Consider the following 20,816-nt stretch of genomic DNA (forward strand, 5'->3'; position numbering starts at 1 on the left):
TGCTCTAGTCTAGCCAGATTTGTAAGGTAGAATTAAGGTCATGATAGTGGGGGTGGGGTGGGGGATGCATTAAAGAACTAGAGGAAAGTTGTGTTGTTTCATCAGTGTTATACTGCACCCTGATTGGCTGGTCTCTTCCTTGTGGCCCTTCTGTAAGGGGATGTCCAATTGTCTACAGATGGGCTTAAAGTTTCCACTCTGCACTCCCCCTCATTCACATTGATATGGTTTTTGTTCTGGGTCCAGAGCCAATGGTTTAAGGAAGACATCAGAGGCAAAGTAAGAACTGTCTTCCTTCTCAGGTTTTAAATTTGAGCTTAAGCATTTTGGATACAATGTGAAAAAGTGATTGCCTCACCTGTAATCTATTGATCAAGGGCCTGCTGGCTACAAATCACACATGTATTGGCCAAATCTCAGAAAGGTCAGCATTCTAAGCGAAGTTAACTGGACAGAGTTATAGGGTTAGACTTTTCCCTGAGCTCCCCTCCCCCCTAGTCAATACCAAGCAGCTGCAGGCTGGTTAGTCACTTGACCCTTTGATTCAGCTGCCTTTCGGCCTTGGCCCAACAGATGAAACAAATGGAAAGCTAACAAGTTAAACTGAGTGGTGACCCTAAATCCTCATGGAGCTCTCTCTAACCAGTTTGTGGGTGATGTTCCAAAATATGCTCCAGGCCAAACTCACTCCACAAACTGAGACTAGAGGAAGATATAGGCTAGAAGGTCTTCACAATTCATGAATGGTAAGCTATTTACAAAGATAGCTAAGACATTTATGTTTGACATGCTCACTGATAAAGCTGGAAATCTACCAAATGAAGACAATTTTTACACGCATACAAGATCTTCAACGGTTCGAGGAATTGAGATCAGACCAATTCCTATGCAAGATCATGAAACTTAAAAAGAAGTTTTGTGTTCTTACTATTTTTGGGTAGGAACATCTGGAAATTATTAAAACATAAAATGTATATATGAGTACCTCACCCCCATGTCTTTATTTTATTTTATTTGTTTTTAAATTATTTTATTGGGGGGCTCATACAACTCAGCACAATTCATACACCCACCCATTGTGTCAACCACACCTATACATTTGTTGCCATCATCATTCTCAAAACATAGTCTTTCTACTTGAGCCCTTGCTTTCAGCAACTCATTTTCCCCTCATGAACCCTTGATAATTTATAAATTATTATTTTGTCATATCTTACACTATCCAATGTCTCCCTTCACCCACTTTTCTGTTGTCCACCTCAGAGAGAGGAGGTTATATGTAGATCTTTGTAATTGGATCCCCCTTTCAACCCTACCTTCCCTCCACCCTCCCGGTATCGCCACTCTCACTACTGGTCCTCAGAGGTTCATCTGCCCTGGATTCCGTGTTTCCAGTTCCTATCTGTACCAGTCTACATCCTCTGATCTAGCCAAATTTGTAGGGTAGAATTGGGATCATGATAGTGGGGGGAGGAAGCATTTAAGAACTAGAGGAAAGTTATATGTTTCATCATTGCTACCCTGCACTGTTACTGACGTGTCTCCTCCCCGCGACCCTTCTGTAAGGGGATGTCCAGTTGCCTGCAGATGGGCTTTGGGTCCCCAGTCTGCACTCCCCCCTCATACACAATGATAAGATTTTTTGTTCCTTGATGCCTGGTACCTGAACTCTTCGACACCTCGGGATCACACAGGTTAGTGTGCTTCTTCTATGTGGGCTTTGTTGCTTCTGAGCTAGATGGCTGCTTGTTTACCTTCAAGCCTTTCAGACCCCAGATGCTAATCTTTGATAGCTAGGCATAATCAGCTTTCTTCACATTTGCTTATGCACCCATTTGTCTTCAGTGATCATGTTGGGAAGGTGAGCACCATGGAATGCCAGTTTAATAGAACAAAATGTTCTTCCATTGAGAGAGTACTTGAGTGGAGGTCCAATGTCCATCTGCTATCTTAATACTAAACCTATAAATATATGAGTACCTATTGACCCACAAATTCCCTTGTAGGTCTCTACCCAACAGATCTGCTCACACATGTGCCTAAACATATACATATGGATTTCCCTGCACCAATTCTTGCTTTTGCTAAAACTGTGAAAAGAACCTAAATGCTTATCATGGGGGAACTGCTTAAATAAGTAGTTTTTCTGCGATCACAGGACCATCCAAGTACGACTTCACGAGGTGTGATTTTAGAGTGGAACACCTTTTAAAGTGAGGACAAACAGATTTCAATAAAGTTTTTAGTATGCAATGAACTATCATGCATCTCTAAGAACAATTTACCTTCTGTTACTCAAGGGGGCAAATGTTTATAAAAGCTACATAAGAGTTTGTACAGTATGCTCCTAAAGATGGTGAGGAAAATCACGTGTGCCTGACACAAAGTTAAACACATACACACATAAATTTAAATATGCACACCATCCTTTGTAGGGGTTGGAATTCTGGGACAAAGGAGTCACAAAGGAGTAAGTACTTCTTATTTTCGGTATCCCTGGTTTTATCTATTTACTTATTTTATGCAGATGTGGTTTTATTTATTTCCTTTCCTAAAGAAAAGCAACAACAAAAACATGTTATTTTCTTCAAGAGAGAGTGATCGAGACAAAAAAAAGAACTTACCAAGGCGAGGAAAGGGCCCAGTGAGACGGCAGAAACTATGAAAACAATCAGCCCCAGGGACGCAGCGCGGGCAAGGCTGAAACTGTTCCACCGGACAGACCCATCTGCAGACAAGGAGCATTGCCATTAACCAAGCGCACGGGAAGCCCTCGCCCCGCCGTGTGCAGAAGCTCAAAGCATCCCCTGTGCTACCGCGACCTTTAGGAAGTGGCAAGAGCAGAGGGAAGTAAGAAGGGGTGCGGGTTTTACTGGGTCAGTAGCCGAGAGCGCTGCCATTCCTTCTTAAGCCCTTTCACGAAGCATGCCACCCTGCCCACGCAGTAGGGAGAGAACACGCGTTTGGAAGGTTCGCGATTATCGCTAAAACTTGCCTGGTTTGTTTGCGGTGAAACAGTATGACCGCAACAGATATATCCCATAGGCTGGGGCTACGTACAGGAAAATGTGCTTGAAATGCAGGAGGACAGCAAACAGAATTGCTCCTTCCAGGTCTCTTTTCTAGGAGATTTAAAAGAAAAATACTATTTTAATCCATGCATGGGGCAATCAAGGTAATCCTAGAGTCCCTTAGATGGCATGGGGACAGATAAAGTCTATTCATAGAAACTGGTGAAATCCAAAGGGACCACCATGGGTTCTTGGTCCTGAGAAAGGTCCGGTGGGGAATGTTACCAAGAGCAGAACCTGGAGGAGAGGGATGCAGTCACCTTGGACTGTCTTTGTGATTTCTCTGCAAATTTAAAATGATTCCTAAACAAGGACATTGATTTTATATACACATATAAAGATACATCCAGAAAGACTCATAAATTAAACACGATGCCTAGGAATGTTTCAAGAAGCCCAGGTGGCAGTTGTTACAGTGCTTGAATGGAAAGCTAAAGGCCAGCTGTTGGAGCCCCAGGGCCACTCTGCAGGAGTGGCAGCAGCCTCCACAGAGATCGACGGTCTGGGAACACCATGAGGCAGTCCTGCTCCGTCGTCCAGGGTTGCTATGAGTTGGATTCAACTTGATGGCAGAGGATGGGGGGAGGGATATGTTTCAAAATAATCCTCTCTGTGTATGTGTGCGTGGAAATTCTTATCTCCTCTTCCTTGATAAGTGATTTAAATTTCCTATAATAAAAAGCTATAAATAAAACAAAAAGTTATAAAAATCCAGGATGATTATTCTTCAGGCAATATAAAGAGAACAGTCGAGTGATTCCAGCCAATTTGTATAGAGCATTTAGTGGGTTCATAAATTCAGTATTTCAACAAATACTTATTAAGACTAAGTTTGAGGCTGAGGTATAGGATATGCATCATCAGTGACAACACACACTAAATTCTCCCTATGGAGGTAGCACCCAGAGAATTCCACGACTCACCGCCACATCAGTCCTGACAGTTTTACCACAGCAGGAGCTGATTTCCACAAAGGCGCTGAGAATGGGAGTACGCGTGAACATGGACGGGACCATGCTGCTAAAGGACTGTGTACATCCCATCAGACAGATACGGTACACCTACTTCTCCTAGGTTGAAATACTAGATCTTAACAAACTATCCAAGAGAATAAAGGCATTCTTATTTTAAAAATTAAAAACAAAAAAACCCAACCAGAATCGACTACCAGTCAGTTTGAATTCTACCTACCTCACAAGCATTTTGGAAGGATCAAATGAGATCAGGATGTGAACCAACGACATTGCCAGAGGACCGTGCAAGAGTGGTCTGGATATACTGCTTTAAGAAGAGGGAAAGAAGAATGCTTCCAGGAAGCTCTCCTCACCAGTTATACAGTCTATTTAAGACTCAGATTAGGCCTGATTCTGCAGCCAAATTTCAGTTCCTTTGTTTAAGAACCATCCAACGACTATTCATTGATAATGAATTATGTTCTATGTACTTTGTGGCTAAAGGAGGGGGGGAAAGTATCCTGAGATGTACAGTGTATAAAGACATTAAAATGCATTACCAAATTTGATCTTTCCAAAGTCCCTGTGAAATGGGTAGCACTACTTTACAAATAAGATTGAGGAAACAAGCCGAAAGGGTTACATGTTTTGTCTTGAGTTAATGCGTGTCAAAAACTCCCTGGGGATCTCTAGGCCTCCATTTCAGAGACTTTGATTCACTGTGGAGAGGAGGGGCCCAGAGACCGATTTCCTCTCTGTGATAGGATGGTGAAAGACCCCTGCTGGATGGTTATGAACTTTACTCGGTCAGACCCGTGTAATGTACCTCATGTGAAGTTGCCAACGCCTTTGCGAACACATTACCTGTGTCACACAGCTCACTCGAGCCAGGATTCAAACCCAGGGCTTCTGATTGTAAATCCCGTACCTCCCAAGGCACTGTCCTACAAGCACCCCCATCAGGAGTATTACATTGTAAAAACTGCCAGAGTTTACACTGAGATAAATGGCCCAGCCAAACAGTACAAACTCAAGTTTAATCAAAACTTGCTACACTGTGACCAGTTTTTAGACCATCATTTTCTCAACGGAAGATGCAGAAAATAACTGCCAAAAGAAAAGATGGATTTATGAAGAGTAGCCGATAAAAACCTCTAGTGTTCGTGGGCACTTGAAACAGTCAGCAAAGTGTAGCCATCACTCACTACATTGTTGCGTTTGCAAGATGAAAGCCATGTTCAAGGGGGAAAATCTAACTCACCAATTTTGTGCTCACCTGAAATAACCGAGCAATGGAAAGTAGCATTAATCCCAATAAAAAGCCATTGTACTGGAAATGAATATCTGAACTGAGGTCAAGGAAGGACAAAGACGACACCGAATTCACAAGGAAATTTGCCAACCTATCAAGTATACAGATTACAAATGTTGTCTTCATTGCTATTTTAAAGACAAAAACATTGCTACCAATGCGACTTTCTCATCACCGTGATTTCCATAAGAGAGTCAAATCCTAGGCGGTCTTTCAAGAAAAGTTCTGCTTATGAAGGAAAAAAGAGGAAACATAGTAGGTTTTCCTCTACCCTAAAGATCCAGAAACAACGCACCTTACACCTTGCTCTCTTAAAAGGCAAGCTGTTCTCCTGGCCCCACCCCAAGTCCTCACGGTTAGCCCAGCATTGTTTATAGTACAGCACAATCTTATTTATTAATTCACAATGAACTGTCACCCTGGCTTTGGAAATAAGTAAATTAGGTCTCGGTGGCAGTAACCCACTCAGGGTCCCGTGGCTGCTGCAGCCTAACGAGGATTTGCTTGGAGGTAAAGGCTGCTTTTCTTCCCACCAGGCTGCCGCTGCAGCAGCGGTTCTCAACCTGTGGGTCGTGACCCACATAACAGTAGCAAAATGGCAGTGATAAAATAGCAACGGAGATAATGTTATGGTTGGGGGTCACCACCAAATGAGGAAGTGTATCAAAGGGTCGTGCCATTAGGAAGGTTGAGACCCACTGCTCTACAGCAGAGATGAGCAGGTTTCTATCGTGAGAGTTTTACGTGTACTTAGGTTCCCTGGATTTAAGACCTCAGCCAAGATGGTCTAAAAGCATGAAGGCCTGCTTCCATAAGGTACACTGTAACATTTTTTTCCTATAGAAAGGTGTTATAAAATGAATTACAATTACATAGTAGACCACTCTAAATTCTGTTAACAAATCCCAGTATATGAAGGAGCTTCTAAAAAAAAGGTAGTGGAAAAACAGAATGAAGGCAACATGCAATTTTTCCACGAACTTTTTGAAGTCCTGTTTTTATTGCTTTACGGCTGGTTGACTGGTTCACATGCATCACTCCCAACTCTTCAAGGACGAAGCACTGTAACAGGAAAGTGGTGGACAGTCCACTGTCTGGGGAGCTCACCAGCTCACTCTCTACTTGGTTTCAAAAGCATGTTTCACAATCATGGTAGAAAAATCCATCTTAGGCTTGGTATGTAACAGAACAGGACAGGAGAAAGTACATAAAATGTCAAGGATACGGTCCACAACGATCAGTCCAAAGTTCCACAGCAATAATACTGACAGAATGAACTTGGGTTTCTCGGTGAGTTCCTTACTGGCCTTTTTCCCATCGATGCATTTACAGCACCTATATTGAAACACCAGGAGAGAATCAGAAACGACTTGGATTTTCATTAGATCAGTACTTCTGTAAAGTCAGCATTCTGAAAACACTCTAAAGGATGTGTCATCCTATCAGCCACATGAAGACTCTCTCACCGCCATTCTTAGTGACCCTGAAAGGCAGACCAGCACTGCCCCTGTGGGTTTCCGAGACTACGGCTCTTTTTATGGGAGCAGAAAGTCTCCTCTTTCTCCCAAGGAGCTACTGGTGGGTTCTGAACTACTGACCTTGGCCCCAATTTCCTTATTAGCAAAGACAGTAACCTTACAGAGTACTAGAGAAATTAAACAATCCAGACATCGGGCTGAAGAGCCATGGTGGCATAGCAGGTTATGAGCCGGGCTGCTGACCACATGCTCAGTAGTTCGAAACCACCAGCTGCTCCTTGGGAGAAAGAGGGGGCTTTCTATCCCATAAAGAGTTACAGTCTCAGAAACCCACAGGGACAGTTCTACTCTGCCCTGGAGGGTCGCTAGGCGTTAGAGCTGACTCAGTGGCAGTGAGTTATACGTAGGACCTGGTTCTCACTCAACTGCTGCCTCCACATTATGGGGGAGAACGGGCTCCTCTTTGCTTCCCTGGGAGCCTGAATGTTTCCAATCTGGGTTCAAGGAAAGCAGCTTTCGTTCCAAATCTTGCCGGGGCAGAGCAGATGGAAGGTTCTGGTGTCCAACAGAGTTATCCGATGAGCAGGAACAAGGAGTAAGCTTTCCAGGGGACTTTTTCTTGAATGGGACGTGGGTTCAGTCCGGAGGACCTCAAAACCAGAAATGTCCATTGGTGACAAGTAGTATCAAATGAACTTGAGTTACAGTTGTGACACACCATACCAGCAGGCTTCATGAAGAGTCCAGAAACAACCTCAAGTACTCCTTAAGGTTTCTTGAGCTTACTAGAATGTAACTGCCATGAAAGCAGGGCCTTGGCAGCACAGGCGTCCACGTGCACAAATGGGCGTGTGCTGAGTGTGCCCCAAAGAACTGGTAGTCCAGCTATCCGCAAAGACAGTGCCTGGGGTCTTAAAGGGCTGTCTTCAAACAAGCAGCCCTCTCAGTGAGGCATCCACTAAGTCCAAATGGAAGAAACACACCAGGATGGTAAGTAAAAAAATTCAAATCCAGAGGAGGGAATCGTATTCGCGCTTCAATTCTGAATACTCAAAATGCAGAAGACTCGGGATGACAGTGGAAACTCAAAAGCCACTTGCGGTGCAAATTGCATGTGGATTAAGGCTTTGGTGACTGGCCGCCTCTGACCACAGCGCAGGCATGTGGTCGGCCTTGCAGTCAGAGCGCTGTAAAGTCCATTACGGCAGATGCAGCGAAATTAAAGCGCAGCACCTGGTCACTGGAGCTCCCTTTTGCTACATTTAAATAGTATTTTCTGCTGATTTCTCTTTCATTTTGTCATTGTTGGTTGTTGTTCATTGCCTTTGTTTTGCATGTTTTTCTGTATATAAGATTCAGGACAGGTAAATCAGCAGAGGCAGCAACTGGATTAGTAATTACCTAGAGGAACGGCAAGGGAGCTTGGGGGAAATGGGAGCTAATAAAAACAAGGAGGAAGAAAATATACTAAAATTGATGGTGGTGATGTTCGCACAACTTTTTTTTAATGAGACCGGACAATTGAAGTGTATGAGTTATATGCCAATAAAACTTATTTATTTAACAAATGGGTAGGAGATGGCAGCCTCTGGGCGCTTGAGCAGGAAGGAGAGAAAGCAAATGAAGCCACTGATGGTGGGAGCGTGGGCCCTGGACCCGTGTTTTGGCCTCCTTCTTCACTCTTGTTCCCCCATGTCCTCTACAAGACGCGGCCAGATGGCTTACTGCAACTAGTCATTACACAATTTGAAACTGAAGACAGTTTTGGATTCTGCTGGTATCGGTTACAGTATGAACTTGGCTTCCCCCAAAAGAGTAACAAGTTAGGACTCTTTACATCTCTACCCAAGGCCGCAGTGCACAGACTTACTCGTGGACGGCATAGATGAAGAGCCCATCTGCACAGATGACGGACAGTCTCTGGAAAAGGACAGTTCTCGAGCTGGAGTAATTCAGATTCCGGACATTCAGCATCTCTCTATCAAAAAGTTTGGCAACATGTGACAGCACATACTCAAACCATGCAAAAAAGGGAGGGTAATCCAAGGTCCACTCTGAAGTTGCCTGTGGGGAAAAGCAAAGATTTAACACCTCCTACGTGAAAGAATAACCAATAAAACATTCCGAAAGTAAATGAATGAGCTGTAATAAGGGATGCCAACATTTAAAACTCTGTCTCTCTTTTGTCTTTCAGAAAGCACAAGGAAGTTGGCTTTAAACCAGGACCCGAATAGAGCGACTCTCATGTCAAACTGAGCAGAACCCGAGACCCTGGTCTTCTAAGCTGTTCCACGTGATCACCCACCCCCTAAACAGCAAACTACAGAGGAAGTTAATCTGAAACCTTGGGAGCAAGTCATTCGCTCACTTCCGTTTAAGTTCTGTCTGAGACTCTAGTTTCCTATTTCCAGCATAAGAGGTTATTACCACGATTGAATGAGACAATACGTATGACAGAGATTCATACATTACAAATGCTACAGAATCTACCGCTCTTTTGTTGCACACTCAGTTCTCAGATCCCGAAATGGGTGAAAGCACCCATTGTCATCTCTGCACCCTGAGATTCCACAAGTGCCTGACACAACATTAAGTCTTAAATAGAGTAACCAGTTGTTCAGTGAATGAAAACACAGATCATTCACAAGACACACCCGCTTTCCTTGATATACTGTCACTGGGTTGCTTCTGACTCATGGTAACCCTAAAGGACGGGCACGGCTCCTTGGGGGATTCCAAACTTTAAAACTTTACAGGAGCAGGGAGCCCTTCATCTTTCTCCTGAGGAGTGCCTGATGGGTTTGAACTGCTGGCCTGCAGTTATCAGCCTAACGCGTAAGCAACTGCACCACTTGGGTTTCCATGTTTCAGGTGTAATATATTGTTAGCATTCTCTGAGTTTCAGTTTCCTATCTATACATGCCACAGGGATGGGAGAACTTACCTTAATTGGGTTACTGTGTCACACACTACACATTTATACTCTATATAGGTGTGTGTGTGTGTAGGGATACCCAGCACTGAATTAAACCAGGCAGAAATAAGTAACAAGTATTTATTACTATCATCTAAATAGTTAGGGACAGTGGGGTTCTGGGAGGTCAAGCAGTTTGCGTCTGGTCACTCAGCATTGTCATTAAGTGACAGGGATGAAAGTCACTTAGCTGAAAGCCTGTCAAGTGACAACCCTTGTTTTTGTTTTTTTTAATTTAATATTTTTGGCAACTCATGCTCTTGAGCACACAGAATTCCGTCAAAGCTGAAATGCAGATGTGCAAGTTGAAATAACAGACACTAAGGGAATTACTCCACGTTGCTGTGAGCATTTAGGGTTCTCACCGAGAAGGACGTAATCACCTAGGTTCACCGTTCTTAAGCTTTTCGAGGACAAAGGTCTGCCCCTCCTCCAAGCAAGCACACAAAACCCCCAGACCCCCAAAGGCACACGAAACTTACTGCCTCACAAAACCTCCCAGACTTCCTCGGCTGATGTCTGCTCTTCTCTCAAGACCATGCGTGACTCAGTAACTCATCGCGGGAATACGAGAACAGGCATGGCTTTTAGAAATAATAGAATGATTTGTGAAATGATCTGGAATCTGCCAATCACATGTGGTATCCCTTTCTTTACATAACATCACGAAGTATTATGGGTAGATAAGATCTTGAAAAATAACCAACTCAAAGTCCTTATCTGCTAGCGGAGACAGCATGGCCCAAAGAAGTGATGTCTTTTCGAAGGCTGTACTACTAGTTTGGGCCAACCCAGGCCCAGAGTTCAGTTTATCTCTTTCAATTCAGTGTACTTTCAAAAGGACATAGCAGACACTATAAATCCCAATTTACAGACTGAGAAACTCATTGTGAAGGGGAGTCCCTAAAAGTGTCAGCGAACAGAATTGCAGAAAACACACAATTTTCATAAAGATTAATCAGACCTGTAATTATACAGAAGATTTGCTCATATCAGCAATATGTTTGTAGTTTTCTGAATCACTAAAAAAAAAATAAATTTTTTTTAGCCCAAAAAAGGTAACATTAAAACTCACCTCATAATACCACTGTGATAATGGCAAACTGTGCGTGATCGCGAGCCAATTCCGGTGTACTTCAAAATCTGTGGAATGGCTACCCAAAACAATGACATGAGTCGAGTCAGATTTTGTAACACTTATCAACTTCACACTTCCACAATTATACTTTTAAAAGGATGCCCTTATGCAGCCAGAGCTCACTGCCCCATAAAGAGAATCACTCCATTTTACTGAAAGCCAGAAATCCTTCGGGCATCTATTGGGGTTCTAGAGGTCAGGGCAGAGTAAGTGAGAGAAAAAAACAAAAGATGATAGAGAAATTTAACTCAGTAAAAAGTTAGTTTTTTTAAAGCAGTGGCTCTCAACCTTCCGAATGCCACGACCCTTTAATACAGTTCCTCCTGTTATGGTGACACCAATCCCCCAGCGAAATTATTTTCGTCGCTACTTCATAACTGTCATTTTGTTACAGTTATGAATCGGGCAACTCCTGTGAAAGGGTTGTTTGACCCCCAAAGGGGTAGCGACCAACAAGTTGAGAACCACTATTTTAAAGGATTAACAGAATGGACAAACTGTTGACAAAACTAACAAAAAATAGGAAGGAGCAGACATCACTATCCAGGTTGAGGGATGAAATGGGAAATTACAACAGACCCCAATGAAATTAAAAGACTCATTACACAGTACTACGAAGGTCTGTACTCCAAGGAACACAACAACTTGGAAGACATGGACAAATACCTGGGAAAAAGCCCTCCCCAGATTATCCCACACAGACGCCAACAACTTGAACAGACCTATAGCAAAAGAAGAGACAGAGAAGGCTCCCAGGAACTACCAACTAGAAAGAGCCCTGGCCCAGATGGCTCCACAGGAGACTTCTACCAAACATCCAGGGCAGAGCTGACACCAATGCTACACAGCTCTTCCAGAACACAGAAAAGGGCAGTGAATTCCCAAACACAGCCAATGAAGCTAGTGTAACACTGACACCAAAACCAGGCAAGGATCCCACAAGAATAGAGAACTACAGGCTGATATCTCTAATGAACATAGATGCAAAAATCCTTAACAAATCTCGGCCAATAGAATACAGAAGTAATAGCCAGGCTATCAAAAGGCATAGCGTCTGGGGTCTTAAGGGCTTGAAGGTAAACAAGCGGTCATTGAGCTCAGAAGCAACAAAGCCCACATAGAAGAAGTACACTAGGCAGTGCGATCACGAGGCATCATCAGAACAGAGTGAGACCCAAAGCCCATTTGTTGGCCACTGCAGATCCCCTTGCAGAGGGGTCTAGGGGAGGAGAAGAGCCAGTCAAGGTGCTATGTAGTAATGATGAAAAATACAGCTTTCCTCTAGTTCCTAAATGCCCCCCCCCCCACTATCATGATCTGAATTCTACCTTGCAAATCTGGCTAGACCAGAGGATGTACACTGGTACAGATAGGAACTGGAAACACAGGGAATCCAGGGCAGATGATCCCTTCAGGACCAGTGGTGTGAGTGGCGATACTGGGGGGGGGGGTAGGGGGTAGGGTAAAGGGAGGGTGGGTTGGAAAGAGGGAACCGATTACAAGGATCTATCTACATGTGACCTCCTCCCTGGGGGACGGACAACAGGAAAAGTGAGTGAAGGGAGACATTGGACAGGGCAAGATATGACAAAATAACAATTTATAAATTATCAAGGGCTTATGAGGGAGGGGGAATAGGGGAAGGAGGGAAAAATGAGGACCTGATGCCAGGGGCATAAGTGGAGAGCAAATGTTTTGAGAATGATGAGGGCAATGAATGTACAGATGTGCTTTACACAGTTGATGTATGCATGGATTGTGATAAGAGTTGTATGAGTCCCTAATATTAAATTAAAAATTTAAAAAGGGATACAGAAGTATATAATAATAATAATAAATAAACATAATAATCCATCACAGCCAAGTGGATTCCTACCAGGGATGCAGGGTTGGTTCAACATTCAAAAATCCATCAACATCATCCACCACACTGAGCAGAAAAAGGACAAGAACCACATGATAATATCCATAGATGCAGAAAAAGCATTTGACAACATTCAACACCCACTCCTAATTAAGACACTCAAAAAGATAGGACAAAAAGGACAATAACTCAATATAGGTCATTAAAGCTACCTATGAAACCCAACAACCAGCACTACAATCAATGGCGAAAAGTCGAACACATTCCCAATGAAAAAGGGAACCAGACAAGGATGTCCCTTATCTCTGCTTTTATTCAACAGAGTCTTGGAGGTCCTAGCTAATAACATAAGGCAATGGAAGGATATCAAAGGTGGACATCTGGGGAAAGCAGAAGTGAAATTACCGCCATTTGCAGGTGATATGATGGTATATATTGCGAACCCCACAAAAGGCAGCTCCACAATAGGAGTGCTGGAAGCAAATATGGCAGAGAGGCAGGATACAGGACCAACAGGCAGAAACCACTTGGATGGCTACATACAATGATGGGATTACAGACAAAGAGCTCAGAGGTAGTCCCCTTCACAACTGCCAAGCCTAAACTGAAATATCTAGAACTATACAAAACCAAAAGAAACAAAAGATCTGTACAAGGAAAACTACAGAATATTAGTACAAGAAAACAAAAGGCAAAATATCCCATGCTCGTGGATCAGCAGACTCAATATTGTAAACATGCCCATCCTACATAAAGCACTATATGGTTCAATGCAATCCCGAAACAAATACCAGCAGCATTTTCCAAAGGAATGGAAAAACTGACTACCAACTTCATATGAAAAAGGAAGAAACCCAGAATTGGCAAAGAACTCCTCAAGAAGAATAAAGTGGGAGGGCTTACATTATCTGACTTTAAAACGGATTAGACAGCCACAGTTGTCAAAACAGTAGGGACCAATGGATAAGAACAGAAAATCCAGAAATAAAAACAGCAGAATACAGATAACTGATCTTTGATAAGGACAAAAAGGGGAAGCAGATGCCCTTCTAAACAAATAGTGCTGGAAAAACTGGATGTCAACATGCAGAAGAATGAATCAAAACTTTGACAAAACTTTGTCCCATAGAAAAGGACAAATTCAAGGTGGATCACAGACCTCAAGGTAAAACCCCAAACTATCAGGATCGTCAATGAAAAAAACAGGGACAAAAGCTAAGACCCTTAACACAGGGAATCCATGGACTATCAGCGATAATGAAGGCTACTCACGGAGAGGAAGGGGACATAGATGTGTGGGACATACTAAAGATGAATAGACGTGTGGGACATACTAAAGATGAAACACTTGTGTGCATCGAAAGACTTCATCAAGAGAGTAATAAGAAAGCCCACAGACTGGGAAAAAATATCTGGTCATGACATATCAGACAAAGGTCTTATTTCTAAAATCTACAAAATCTTCCAACTTTACAATAAGAAAAAAATGAGTAACTCACGGTGGTGGGCAAAAGACCTGAACAGAAGATTCACAAAGGAGGAAGCCTGAATGTCCAATAAACATATGAGAAATGTTCCTGATCATTAACCATCCAGGAAATGCAAATCAAAACCACCATGAGATACCACCTAACACCCACAAGGAGAGCCCAATTCAAGGAATGAGAAAGCAACAAGTGTGTGGTGAGAGAGGAACTCTCACTCACTGTTGGTGGTCTTGCAGATTCTCACAGCCACTGTGGAGAGCGGCTTGGCGACACCTAAAACAGATGGAAGCCGAGTTCCCCTACGACCCAAGTCCACTACTAGGCATATACCCAGAAGAAATGAGAAACCGGCCACCTCATTGCTTTACAGCTTACAGTCACAACGATTTGGAAACAGCCTGCATTTCCAACAGTAGACGAATGCATTAAAAACTCCGGTATAAATACCCAATGGAGTACTACCCATTCTTAAAAAACAGTGAACAATGATGCACCTCACCTCCTGAAACGAGCTGGAGGACACAATGCTGAGCGAAGTCAGCCAAGCACAAAAGGACAAGTACAACAGGCGTCCACTGAGGCTCAAAGAGAAAGGGCACAGTTCCCAGGCTGAGGACCAGATACTCTGGCCAGAGCCAGACTAGACACAATGCTGCATACGTCATCAAAAGAGAAAAGGGAAAAGAAAATTTTAAAGATTCAGATAGCAATGGTGTGAAAGGACATCCCCCCCAATGTCTTTACAGCCCCCAGAGTAGCGGGGGAAGAAAAAAGATGGCAATGGGGGAACAGGGCGCTAATCCATCCAAGAGGAGAGTACTGTCTATAATTCCACAGGAAAGAGAAAGTGAGGGAAGTCCTCATTCCCATGTAACGGGCAAACCTTGGGAGCGTCATTCCTGCTCGGAGCAGCTCATCCAGAGAGGGCTGCAGTGTCGGCCCCAGCTCAAGACATGAAGTCCCTCCCTAGCTGAGAGCACTACAGAGGACAACACTGAAGCTACAGCTGGGGAGTGCAGTGGGGTAAACCAAAACCAGCAATGGGGCGAAGCCATGACATCTCTGAACTAGTTGGATTTTCACAAGGGGCCGACACTGAAAGTTAAAGGAATAATGGGGTGGAGCACTAGACCACTACAGCCTTGACTGGAGGAGGAGCAGCAGGGTCTCGTAGAAGGCATGCCCCTCAGACTAAAAGGGTGTAAGTGCTATTAGGTAAGCGGGTCCTGGGAGATGGGTCCCCAAAAGAAAAGGGGAACGGACCGATGGATTTTATCAGGGCCTGCTTGCTATTTTACAAAGGGACACTCATCTATTCAGGGCCAGGACAATTGTTAGACACGGAACTATTAGCATGGACTCCTTTGGGTTTTCTTTCTTTCAGCGTCCATGTAAGATAAGCAGGCCAAACAATGCCAGGGGACAGCATGGGAGAAAAGAAGGCAATGGGAGGGGATCAATAAGCCAATAATGACAGGAACCGGGAAAGAGCAAGGGTTTTTAAATGGACGGTGAGGGGGTGTCGTGTTCCTGGTCATGTCTGATCAATTGAAATGTATCTAAGAGGAATTACTGAGAAGTGAATGATGGGTAAACATGACAGTGGGGCAGGAAGAAAGAAAAAACATGAAAGAACAAGAAAGTAAAAATTATATGTAGGTATCCATCTAGATATGTATTTATGTAAATATAATTGTGTGTGTGTATGTGTATGTATAAATACAACAAGGAAGCAGAAAAGGACGTTGAGCCTCTTCTTTAATCTTACCTCAGCACAAGAACGGTTTGTTCTAATAATGTGGCACTGTATGACACTCACTTTCACAACTCACCTGACACAACAGCTGAAAACAAAATGGTGCATAAGCAAGTGTAGTGAAGAAAACTGATGGTGCTATTAAAAGATATAGTGTCTGGAGTCATAAAGGCTTGAAGTTAAACAAGCGGCCATGTAGCTGAGAAGCAACACAGTCCACATGGAAGTACAACAGCCTGTGTGATCACGAGGTGTCAATGGGATCAGGTATCAGAAGTTCAAAAACAAGCAACCAAATTGACCTGAAGAAGCATAGACAAAGTGGAGACCCGAAAACCACCTGTAAGATAACTGGATAGCCCTTCACAGAAGGGCCCCATGGAAGGGATGATATATCCAGGGTTCAGTATAACACTGTCAAAACATATAACCATCCTCTAGTTCTTTAACATTTCCTTCCCCTATTATTATGGCCTTAGTTTTACCTCATTAATCCTGTTAGACCTGTTCATGGGTATAATTAAGATAATTTGATGGAGGAAATCCAAGATAGATAATCCTTTCAGGAGTGGTAAAGGGAGCAATAATTCCCTGAGGGTACAGCAAGAGGGGGTGGTAAAGGGTGAGAAGGGGGAACTGATAGCAAGGGTGACTATATAACCCTACTCGAGGGGAACAAACAACAGAAATGGCAGGTGAATGGATACATCAGATGGTGTAAGATACAGGGGGGAGGAGGTTGAAGTAACAATATTCAATATAATAACAAGGTTTAAAGGGCAGCTGATACCAAGGAGTGCCAAGAAGAAAATGTTTTGAAAATGATGGTGGCAACAATTGTTCAATCATGAGAGATCTAATTGAATTATGGATTGTTATAATATCTAAGAGTCCTCAATAAAATGGAAAAAATAAATCTTCTAAGAACAGACAGCTTCATGGAGCTGGTGGGTTTCAACTACCCATGGGTTAGCAGCCCAGTGCCTGCCTGACAATGCCCTACCCGACCGAGAGACACGTTTTCATGCATGGTAGAGGAATGTTCATGCATGGTAGAGGAATGTTCACAGCGTCCTTCTCTGCAGTGCCGTCAAGACGTTGAAGCAATTCCATCTGAAGCAACTAAATGAAGTGTGGTCTATTCATCCACACAGCGGAATTCAACAGGGCAGCAGTTCCCAAAGAATGGCTCTGGGTTTTCCAGGGAGCCTCTTGCCCAGTCTCTTAGGCCCAAAATGTATTACTACTACTAAGAGGTTGTAATTGTTAGGTGCCATCCAATCAGTTCCAACCCAGGGAACCCCATGCACAACAGAACAACACTGCCTGGTCCTGCGCCATCCTCACCATTGTTTCTGTCTGAGCCCAAGGTGGTAGCTACTGTGCCAAGCCATGTCTTTGGGGGCCTTCTTCTTTTTCGTTTGTAGCTGGCTTTTTTCAACCCTCCTTCTTTCATGAGCATACGGTGGTGTGCCTACGAGTTTCCACAGGTGTGAGGATGACTAATGAGGCTTTATTGCGTTTTCACAACTTCTCTCCTTGAATCTCTAAAAATGGTAAACATGTAGTCCACACAGATGTACAGCTCGTGGGGTCCTAGTATTTTGCTTGTTGGGGGTGAACGCTTACACAGCAAATTCGGTTCGCGTCTGCTACTTTCTATAACTTTTCGCCATGTTACAGCCTTCCTTTAAAAGGCATTCTGGTTGTTCCATTTCCAGCATGCTCCTTTCCCGGGCCCTTTTAACGCCCTCGACGGTTTGTCACGGTGCACTGCGGGAGCGGGGGAAGAGTGAGGGGATGGCGGATGAACACGCCCCTGGTGCACGCTCCAGCAGAAGCTGGCTGCTTCCTCCCGGGTTCGCACGCGCTCACAGCGCGATCGGCGACCGTCACAGGGCGCGCCTCACCCTGCGTCCTCGAAAGCGCCGCCGCGCTACCGGGCCTGCCTCGGGATCTTTGGCTGTTGCTCTCGCTCTGCTCCGAGCCCGCACTGCTCTGCACTCGCTGCCACCTTTCTCCTCCTTCACACTTAACGCAAACGACGCCCACAAGAAGAGAAAACGCGGCGACTGACTTCGCCGCTCAACGAGGGGGGACCGACAGAGTGGCTGCCACCTGTGGGCGCAACCACCGCGCGGAGCAGGCAGCTTGTCCTGTGGGCACAGGGTGGCTGGGTACGAAGGGACTAGCACAGTTTGCATCGTCCCTGTTGGTCTAGCTGCCCTGCCAACTTCACGCGGACGAGAACTGGCTCGCCACTCCGACGGGCCTGCAAGCCGGGGGTGGGGTGGGGATGGAACGGGAAGATAATGGCATTCCCCCCACAAGTTCTTTGAAGCCTCCAAGTATAGCTCCAGGGCTTGGGAAAGCGCCTGACAGAGTAAAGCAAACAAACAAACAGTGCGCGGGGCCGAGAGTTGATTCGGGCTCGTGCTGGTTTCAGAGGCTGCGGTCTTCGGCAGCAGGAGGGTTTGGACCGCCCACCTGGCGGCTGGCAGGGCGCCGCTGACCAGCCCGGTGAAGAGGGAAAGGGGGCGTGCTCTTACTCTGCACGTTGGGGATGGGGCTCAGAAACGTTCACGAGACTCGAAGTACATCAGAATCAAGTGTCCAAAGCGCGGAGCAGCCGAGTGGGAAGGAAGCTCAGCAAAGTCGGGGTGCCGCCCACAGGGACTCACGACCCCTTTCCTCCTGCACCCCGCTTCTCCCTCGCACCCTAGGCAACCGCGGGCATCCCGCCCAGCCCCTGGCCCCGCAGCTCCCTTACTAGGTGGGGATGAGCAGGCATTTGAGGAGAGTCACTCCCAGCGCCAAAGCCGAAAACCAATGGCCACCACCAGTAGCCACTCGCAGCGCCGCCATAGCTGTAACCCCGCAAGTTCAACCAACACGATTCACTTCCGGCTTGTCGCGCGTGCGCGGAAGGTGTTCCCGGGACGTGCCGCGAGCTGCGCGCATGCGCCCAGCCGATCAGCCAGCTGGGGCAAAGCGCTCGGCTCTTTAAATCTCCCGCCCACCGTCTTTTCTCGGCTCCGTCTCGTTCTCGTTTAGGAGGATGCCGCTGCGCCTGCGCGACTCGTTTGCAGGTCGCAGAATGGATTTCATTCGCTAGTTCAGACCTTTAGTGAAGTACTGAAAGCACTCACTCGTCTATAAATTTGGACGACAGCTACTTGACTGGAAAAGATCCAGATTTGTGCCCGTTTCAAAGAAAGGTGACTCAACAGTATGCTCAAATTATAAAACAATATCATTGATATCTACAGACAAGCACAATTTTGCAACAACGGATAGGGAACTGCTTGAGGTTCAGGTCAGATTCAGAAAAGAGGTGGAACAAGGGATATCATTGCTGATGGATCTTGGCTCAAAGCAGAGAAAGATGTTTACTTGTGTTTTATTGACTATGCCATTGGCACAGTACACAAGGCATTGGACTGTGTGGACCATAATAAACTATGGATAACCTGGAGAAGAATGGGAATTCCAGAACACTAGACTGGGCTCATGCAGAATTTGTATCTGGATCAAGAGGATCTCACCATACTTATCCAATCTGTATACCGGGCAACTCATCAGAGAAGCTGGCTAATATGAAGACCATGACATCAGGATTGAAGGAAGGCTCATTACTAACCTGCGATGTTCAGATGACACAGCCTTGCTTGCTGAAAGTGAGGAGAACTTGAAGCACTTGCTGATGAAGATCAAGGACTGCAGCCGTCAGTACGGATTGAAGTTCCATATAAAGAAGACCACAATCCTCACAACTGGCCCAATAGATAACATCATGATAAATGGAGAAAAGGTTGAAGTTGTCAAAAGATTTTGTCTTGCTTGGATCCACAATTAATGCTCATGGAAGCAGCAGACAAGAGATTAAAAGAGATTAAAAGATGTGTGGCATTAGGTAAGTCTGTTGTGCAAGACATTTTTTTTAAAGCAATGTGACTTTGAGGACTAAGGTGCACCTGACCCAAACCATCGCCTCTTATGCATGTGAAAGTTGGACAATGAATAAGGAACATCCAAGAAGAATTGATGCATTTGAATTGTGGTGCTGGAGAAGAATATTGAAAGTACCATGGACTGCTAAACAGACAAATAAGTCTATCCTGGAAGAAGTATGGCTAGAGTATTCCTTAGAGGAAAGGAATATGAGTCTTCATCTTACAGACTTTGGACAGATTATCAGGAAAAGGACCTCATGCATGGTAAAGTGAAGGGGTAGTAACAATGAGGAAGGCTCTCAACGAGACACATTCACACCATGGCTGCAACAATGGGCTCATGCACAGGAGCAAATGTGAGGATGGTGCAGGATCCTACAGTATTTCCTTCTGTTGTGCATAGGGTCCATATGGGTCTGTCTGACTCAATGGCACCTAAACTTAGTGATTTGACTTCTGTGTGTCTTGAACTGCCCTGGCGTTAAGGTTGAAACTAGGCAAGAAAGAACCATATCTTGCCCTAGAGATGTCCACAAGCTATAATGAAGACGATAGAATTGGTATCTAAGACAGTTAAGGTTTATTGTGCCAACCTGGCTGATAAAAACATGTGGGATTAATTGAAGGGTGGAAAGATAAATGGCTCGGTAAGCCTCTCCTTTCTAGTTCTCGCGTCTCTTGGTCTCTGATTGTCTGACCAGGGTGCAGTTGCCTTAGCCAGTTCCCTGCTTCAGCTGGCAAGGCTCACTTCCTGCGAGACATCCCTGAGGAGAAGCCACATGGACTTACCCTGAGAAGCTGGAGAAGCTGCGTGGAGACCCCTGCCACAG

At 44.7% G+C, this 20,816-nt stretch overlaps 1 protein-coding gene across 4 annotated transcripts in view; it reads right to left on the reverse strand.

Annotated features, from left to right (window-relative positions):
- ALG8 (ALG8 alpha-1,3-glucosyltransferase) overlaps nucleotides 1–18,935 on the reverse strand; it is a 31,544-nt gene extending 12,609 nt beyond the window's left edge. For 2 of the 4 annotated variants that reach the window (XM_075546345.1, XM_075546343.1), the window contains exons 1-7: nucleotides 18,804–18,935; nucleotides 10,864–10,942; nucleotides 8,685–8,878; nucleotides 6,562–6,671; nucleotides 5,301–5,368; nucleotides 2,996–3,122; nucleotides 2,625–2,728 (exon numbers count right to left, since the gene is read on the reverse strand). In XM_075546345.1, the coding sequence (XP_075402460.1) occupies nucleotides 2,625–2,728; nucleotides 2,996–3,122; nucleotides 5,301–5,368; nucleotides 6,562–6,671; nucleotides 8,685–8,878; nucleotides 10,864–10,942; nucleotides 18,804–18,898 (777 nt within the window). In that variant the 5' untranslated portion in view covers nucleotides 18,899–18,935. Of the gene's footprint in view, nucleotides 1–2,624; nucleotides 2,729–2,995; nucleotides 3,123–5,300; nucleotides 5,369–6,561; nucleotides 6,672–8,684; nucleotides 8,879–10,863; nucleotides 10,943–17,380; nucleotides 17,519–18,803 lie in introns of those variants that run through there. The other 2 variants (XM_075546344.1, XM_075546346.1) reach the window with 2 other exon arrangements.
- Between the last annotated feature and the right edge of the window lie 1,881 nt (nucleotides 18,936–20,816).

The sequence above is a fragment of the Tenrec ecaudatus genome, chromosome 4 (assembly GCF_050624435.1).
Source record: "Tenrec ecaudatus isolate mTenEca1 chromosome 4, mTenEca1.hap1, whole genome shotgun sequence".
Taxonomy (NCBI): Eukaryota; Metazoa; Chordata; class Mammalia; order Afrosoricida; family Tenrecidae; genus Tenrec; species Tenrec ecaudatus.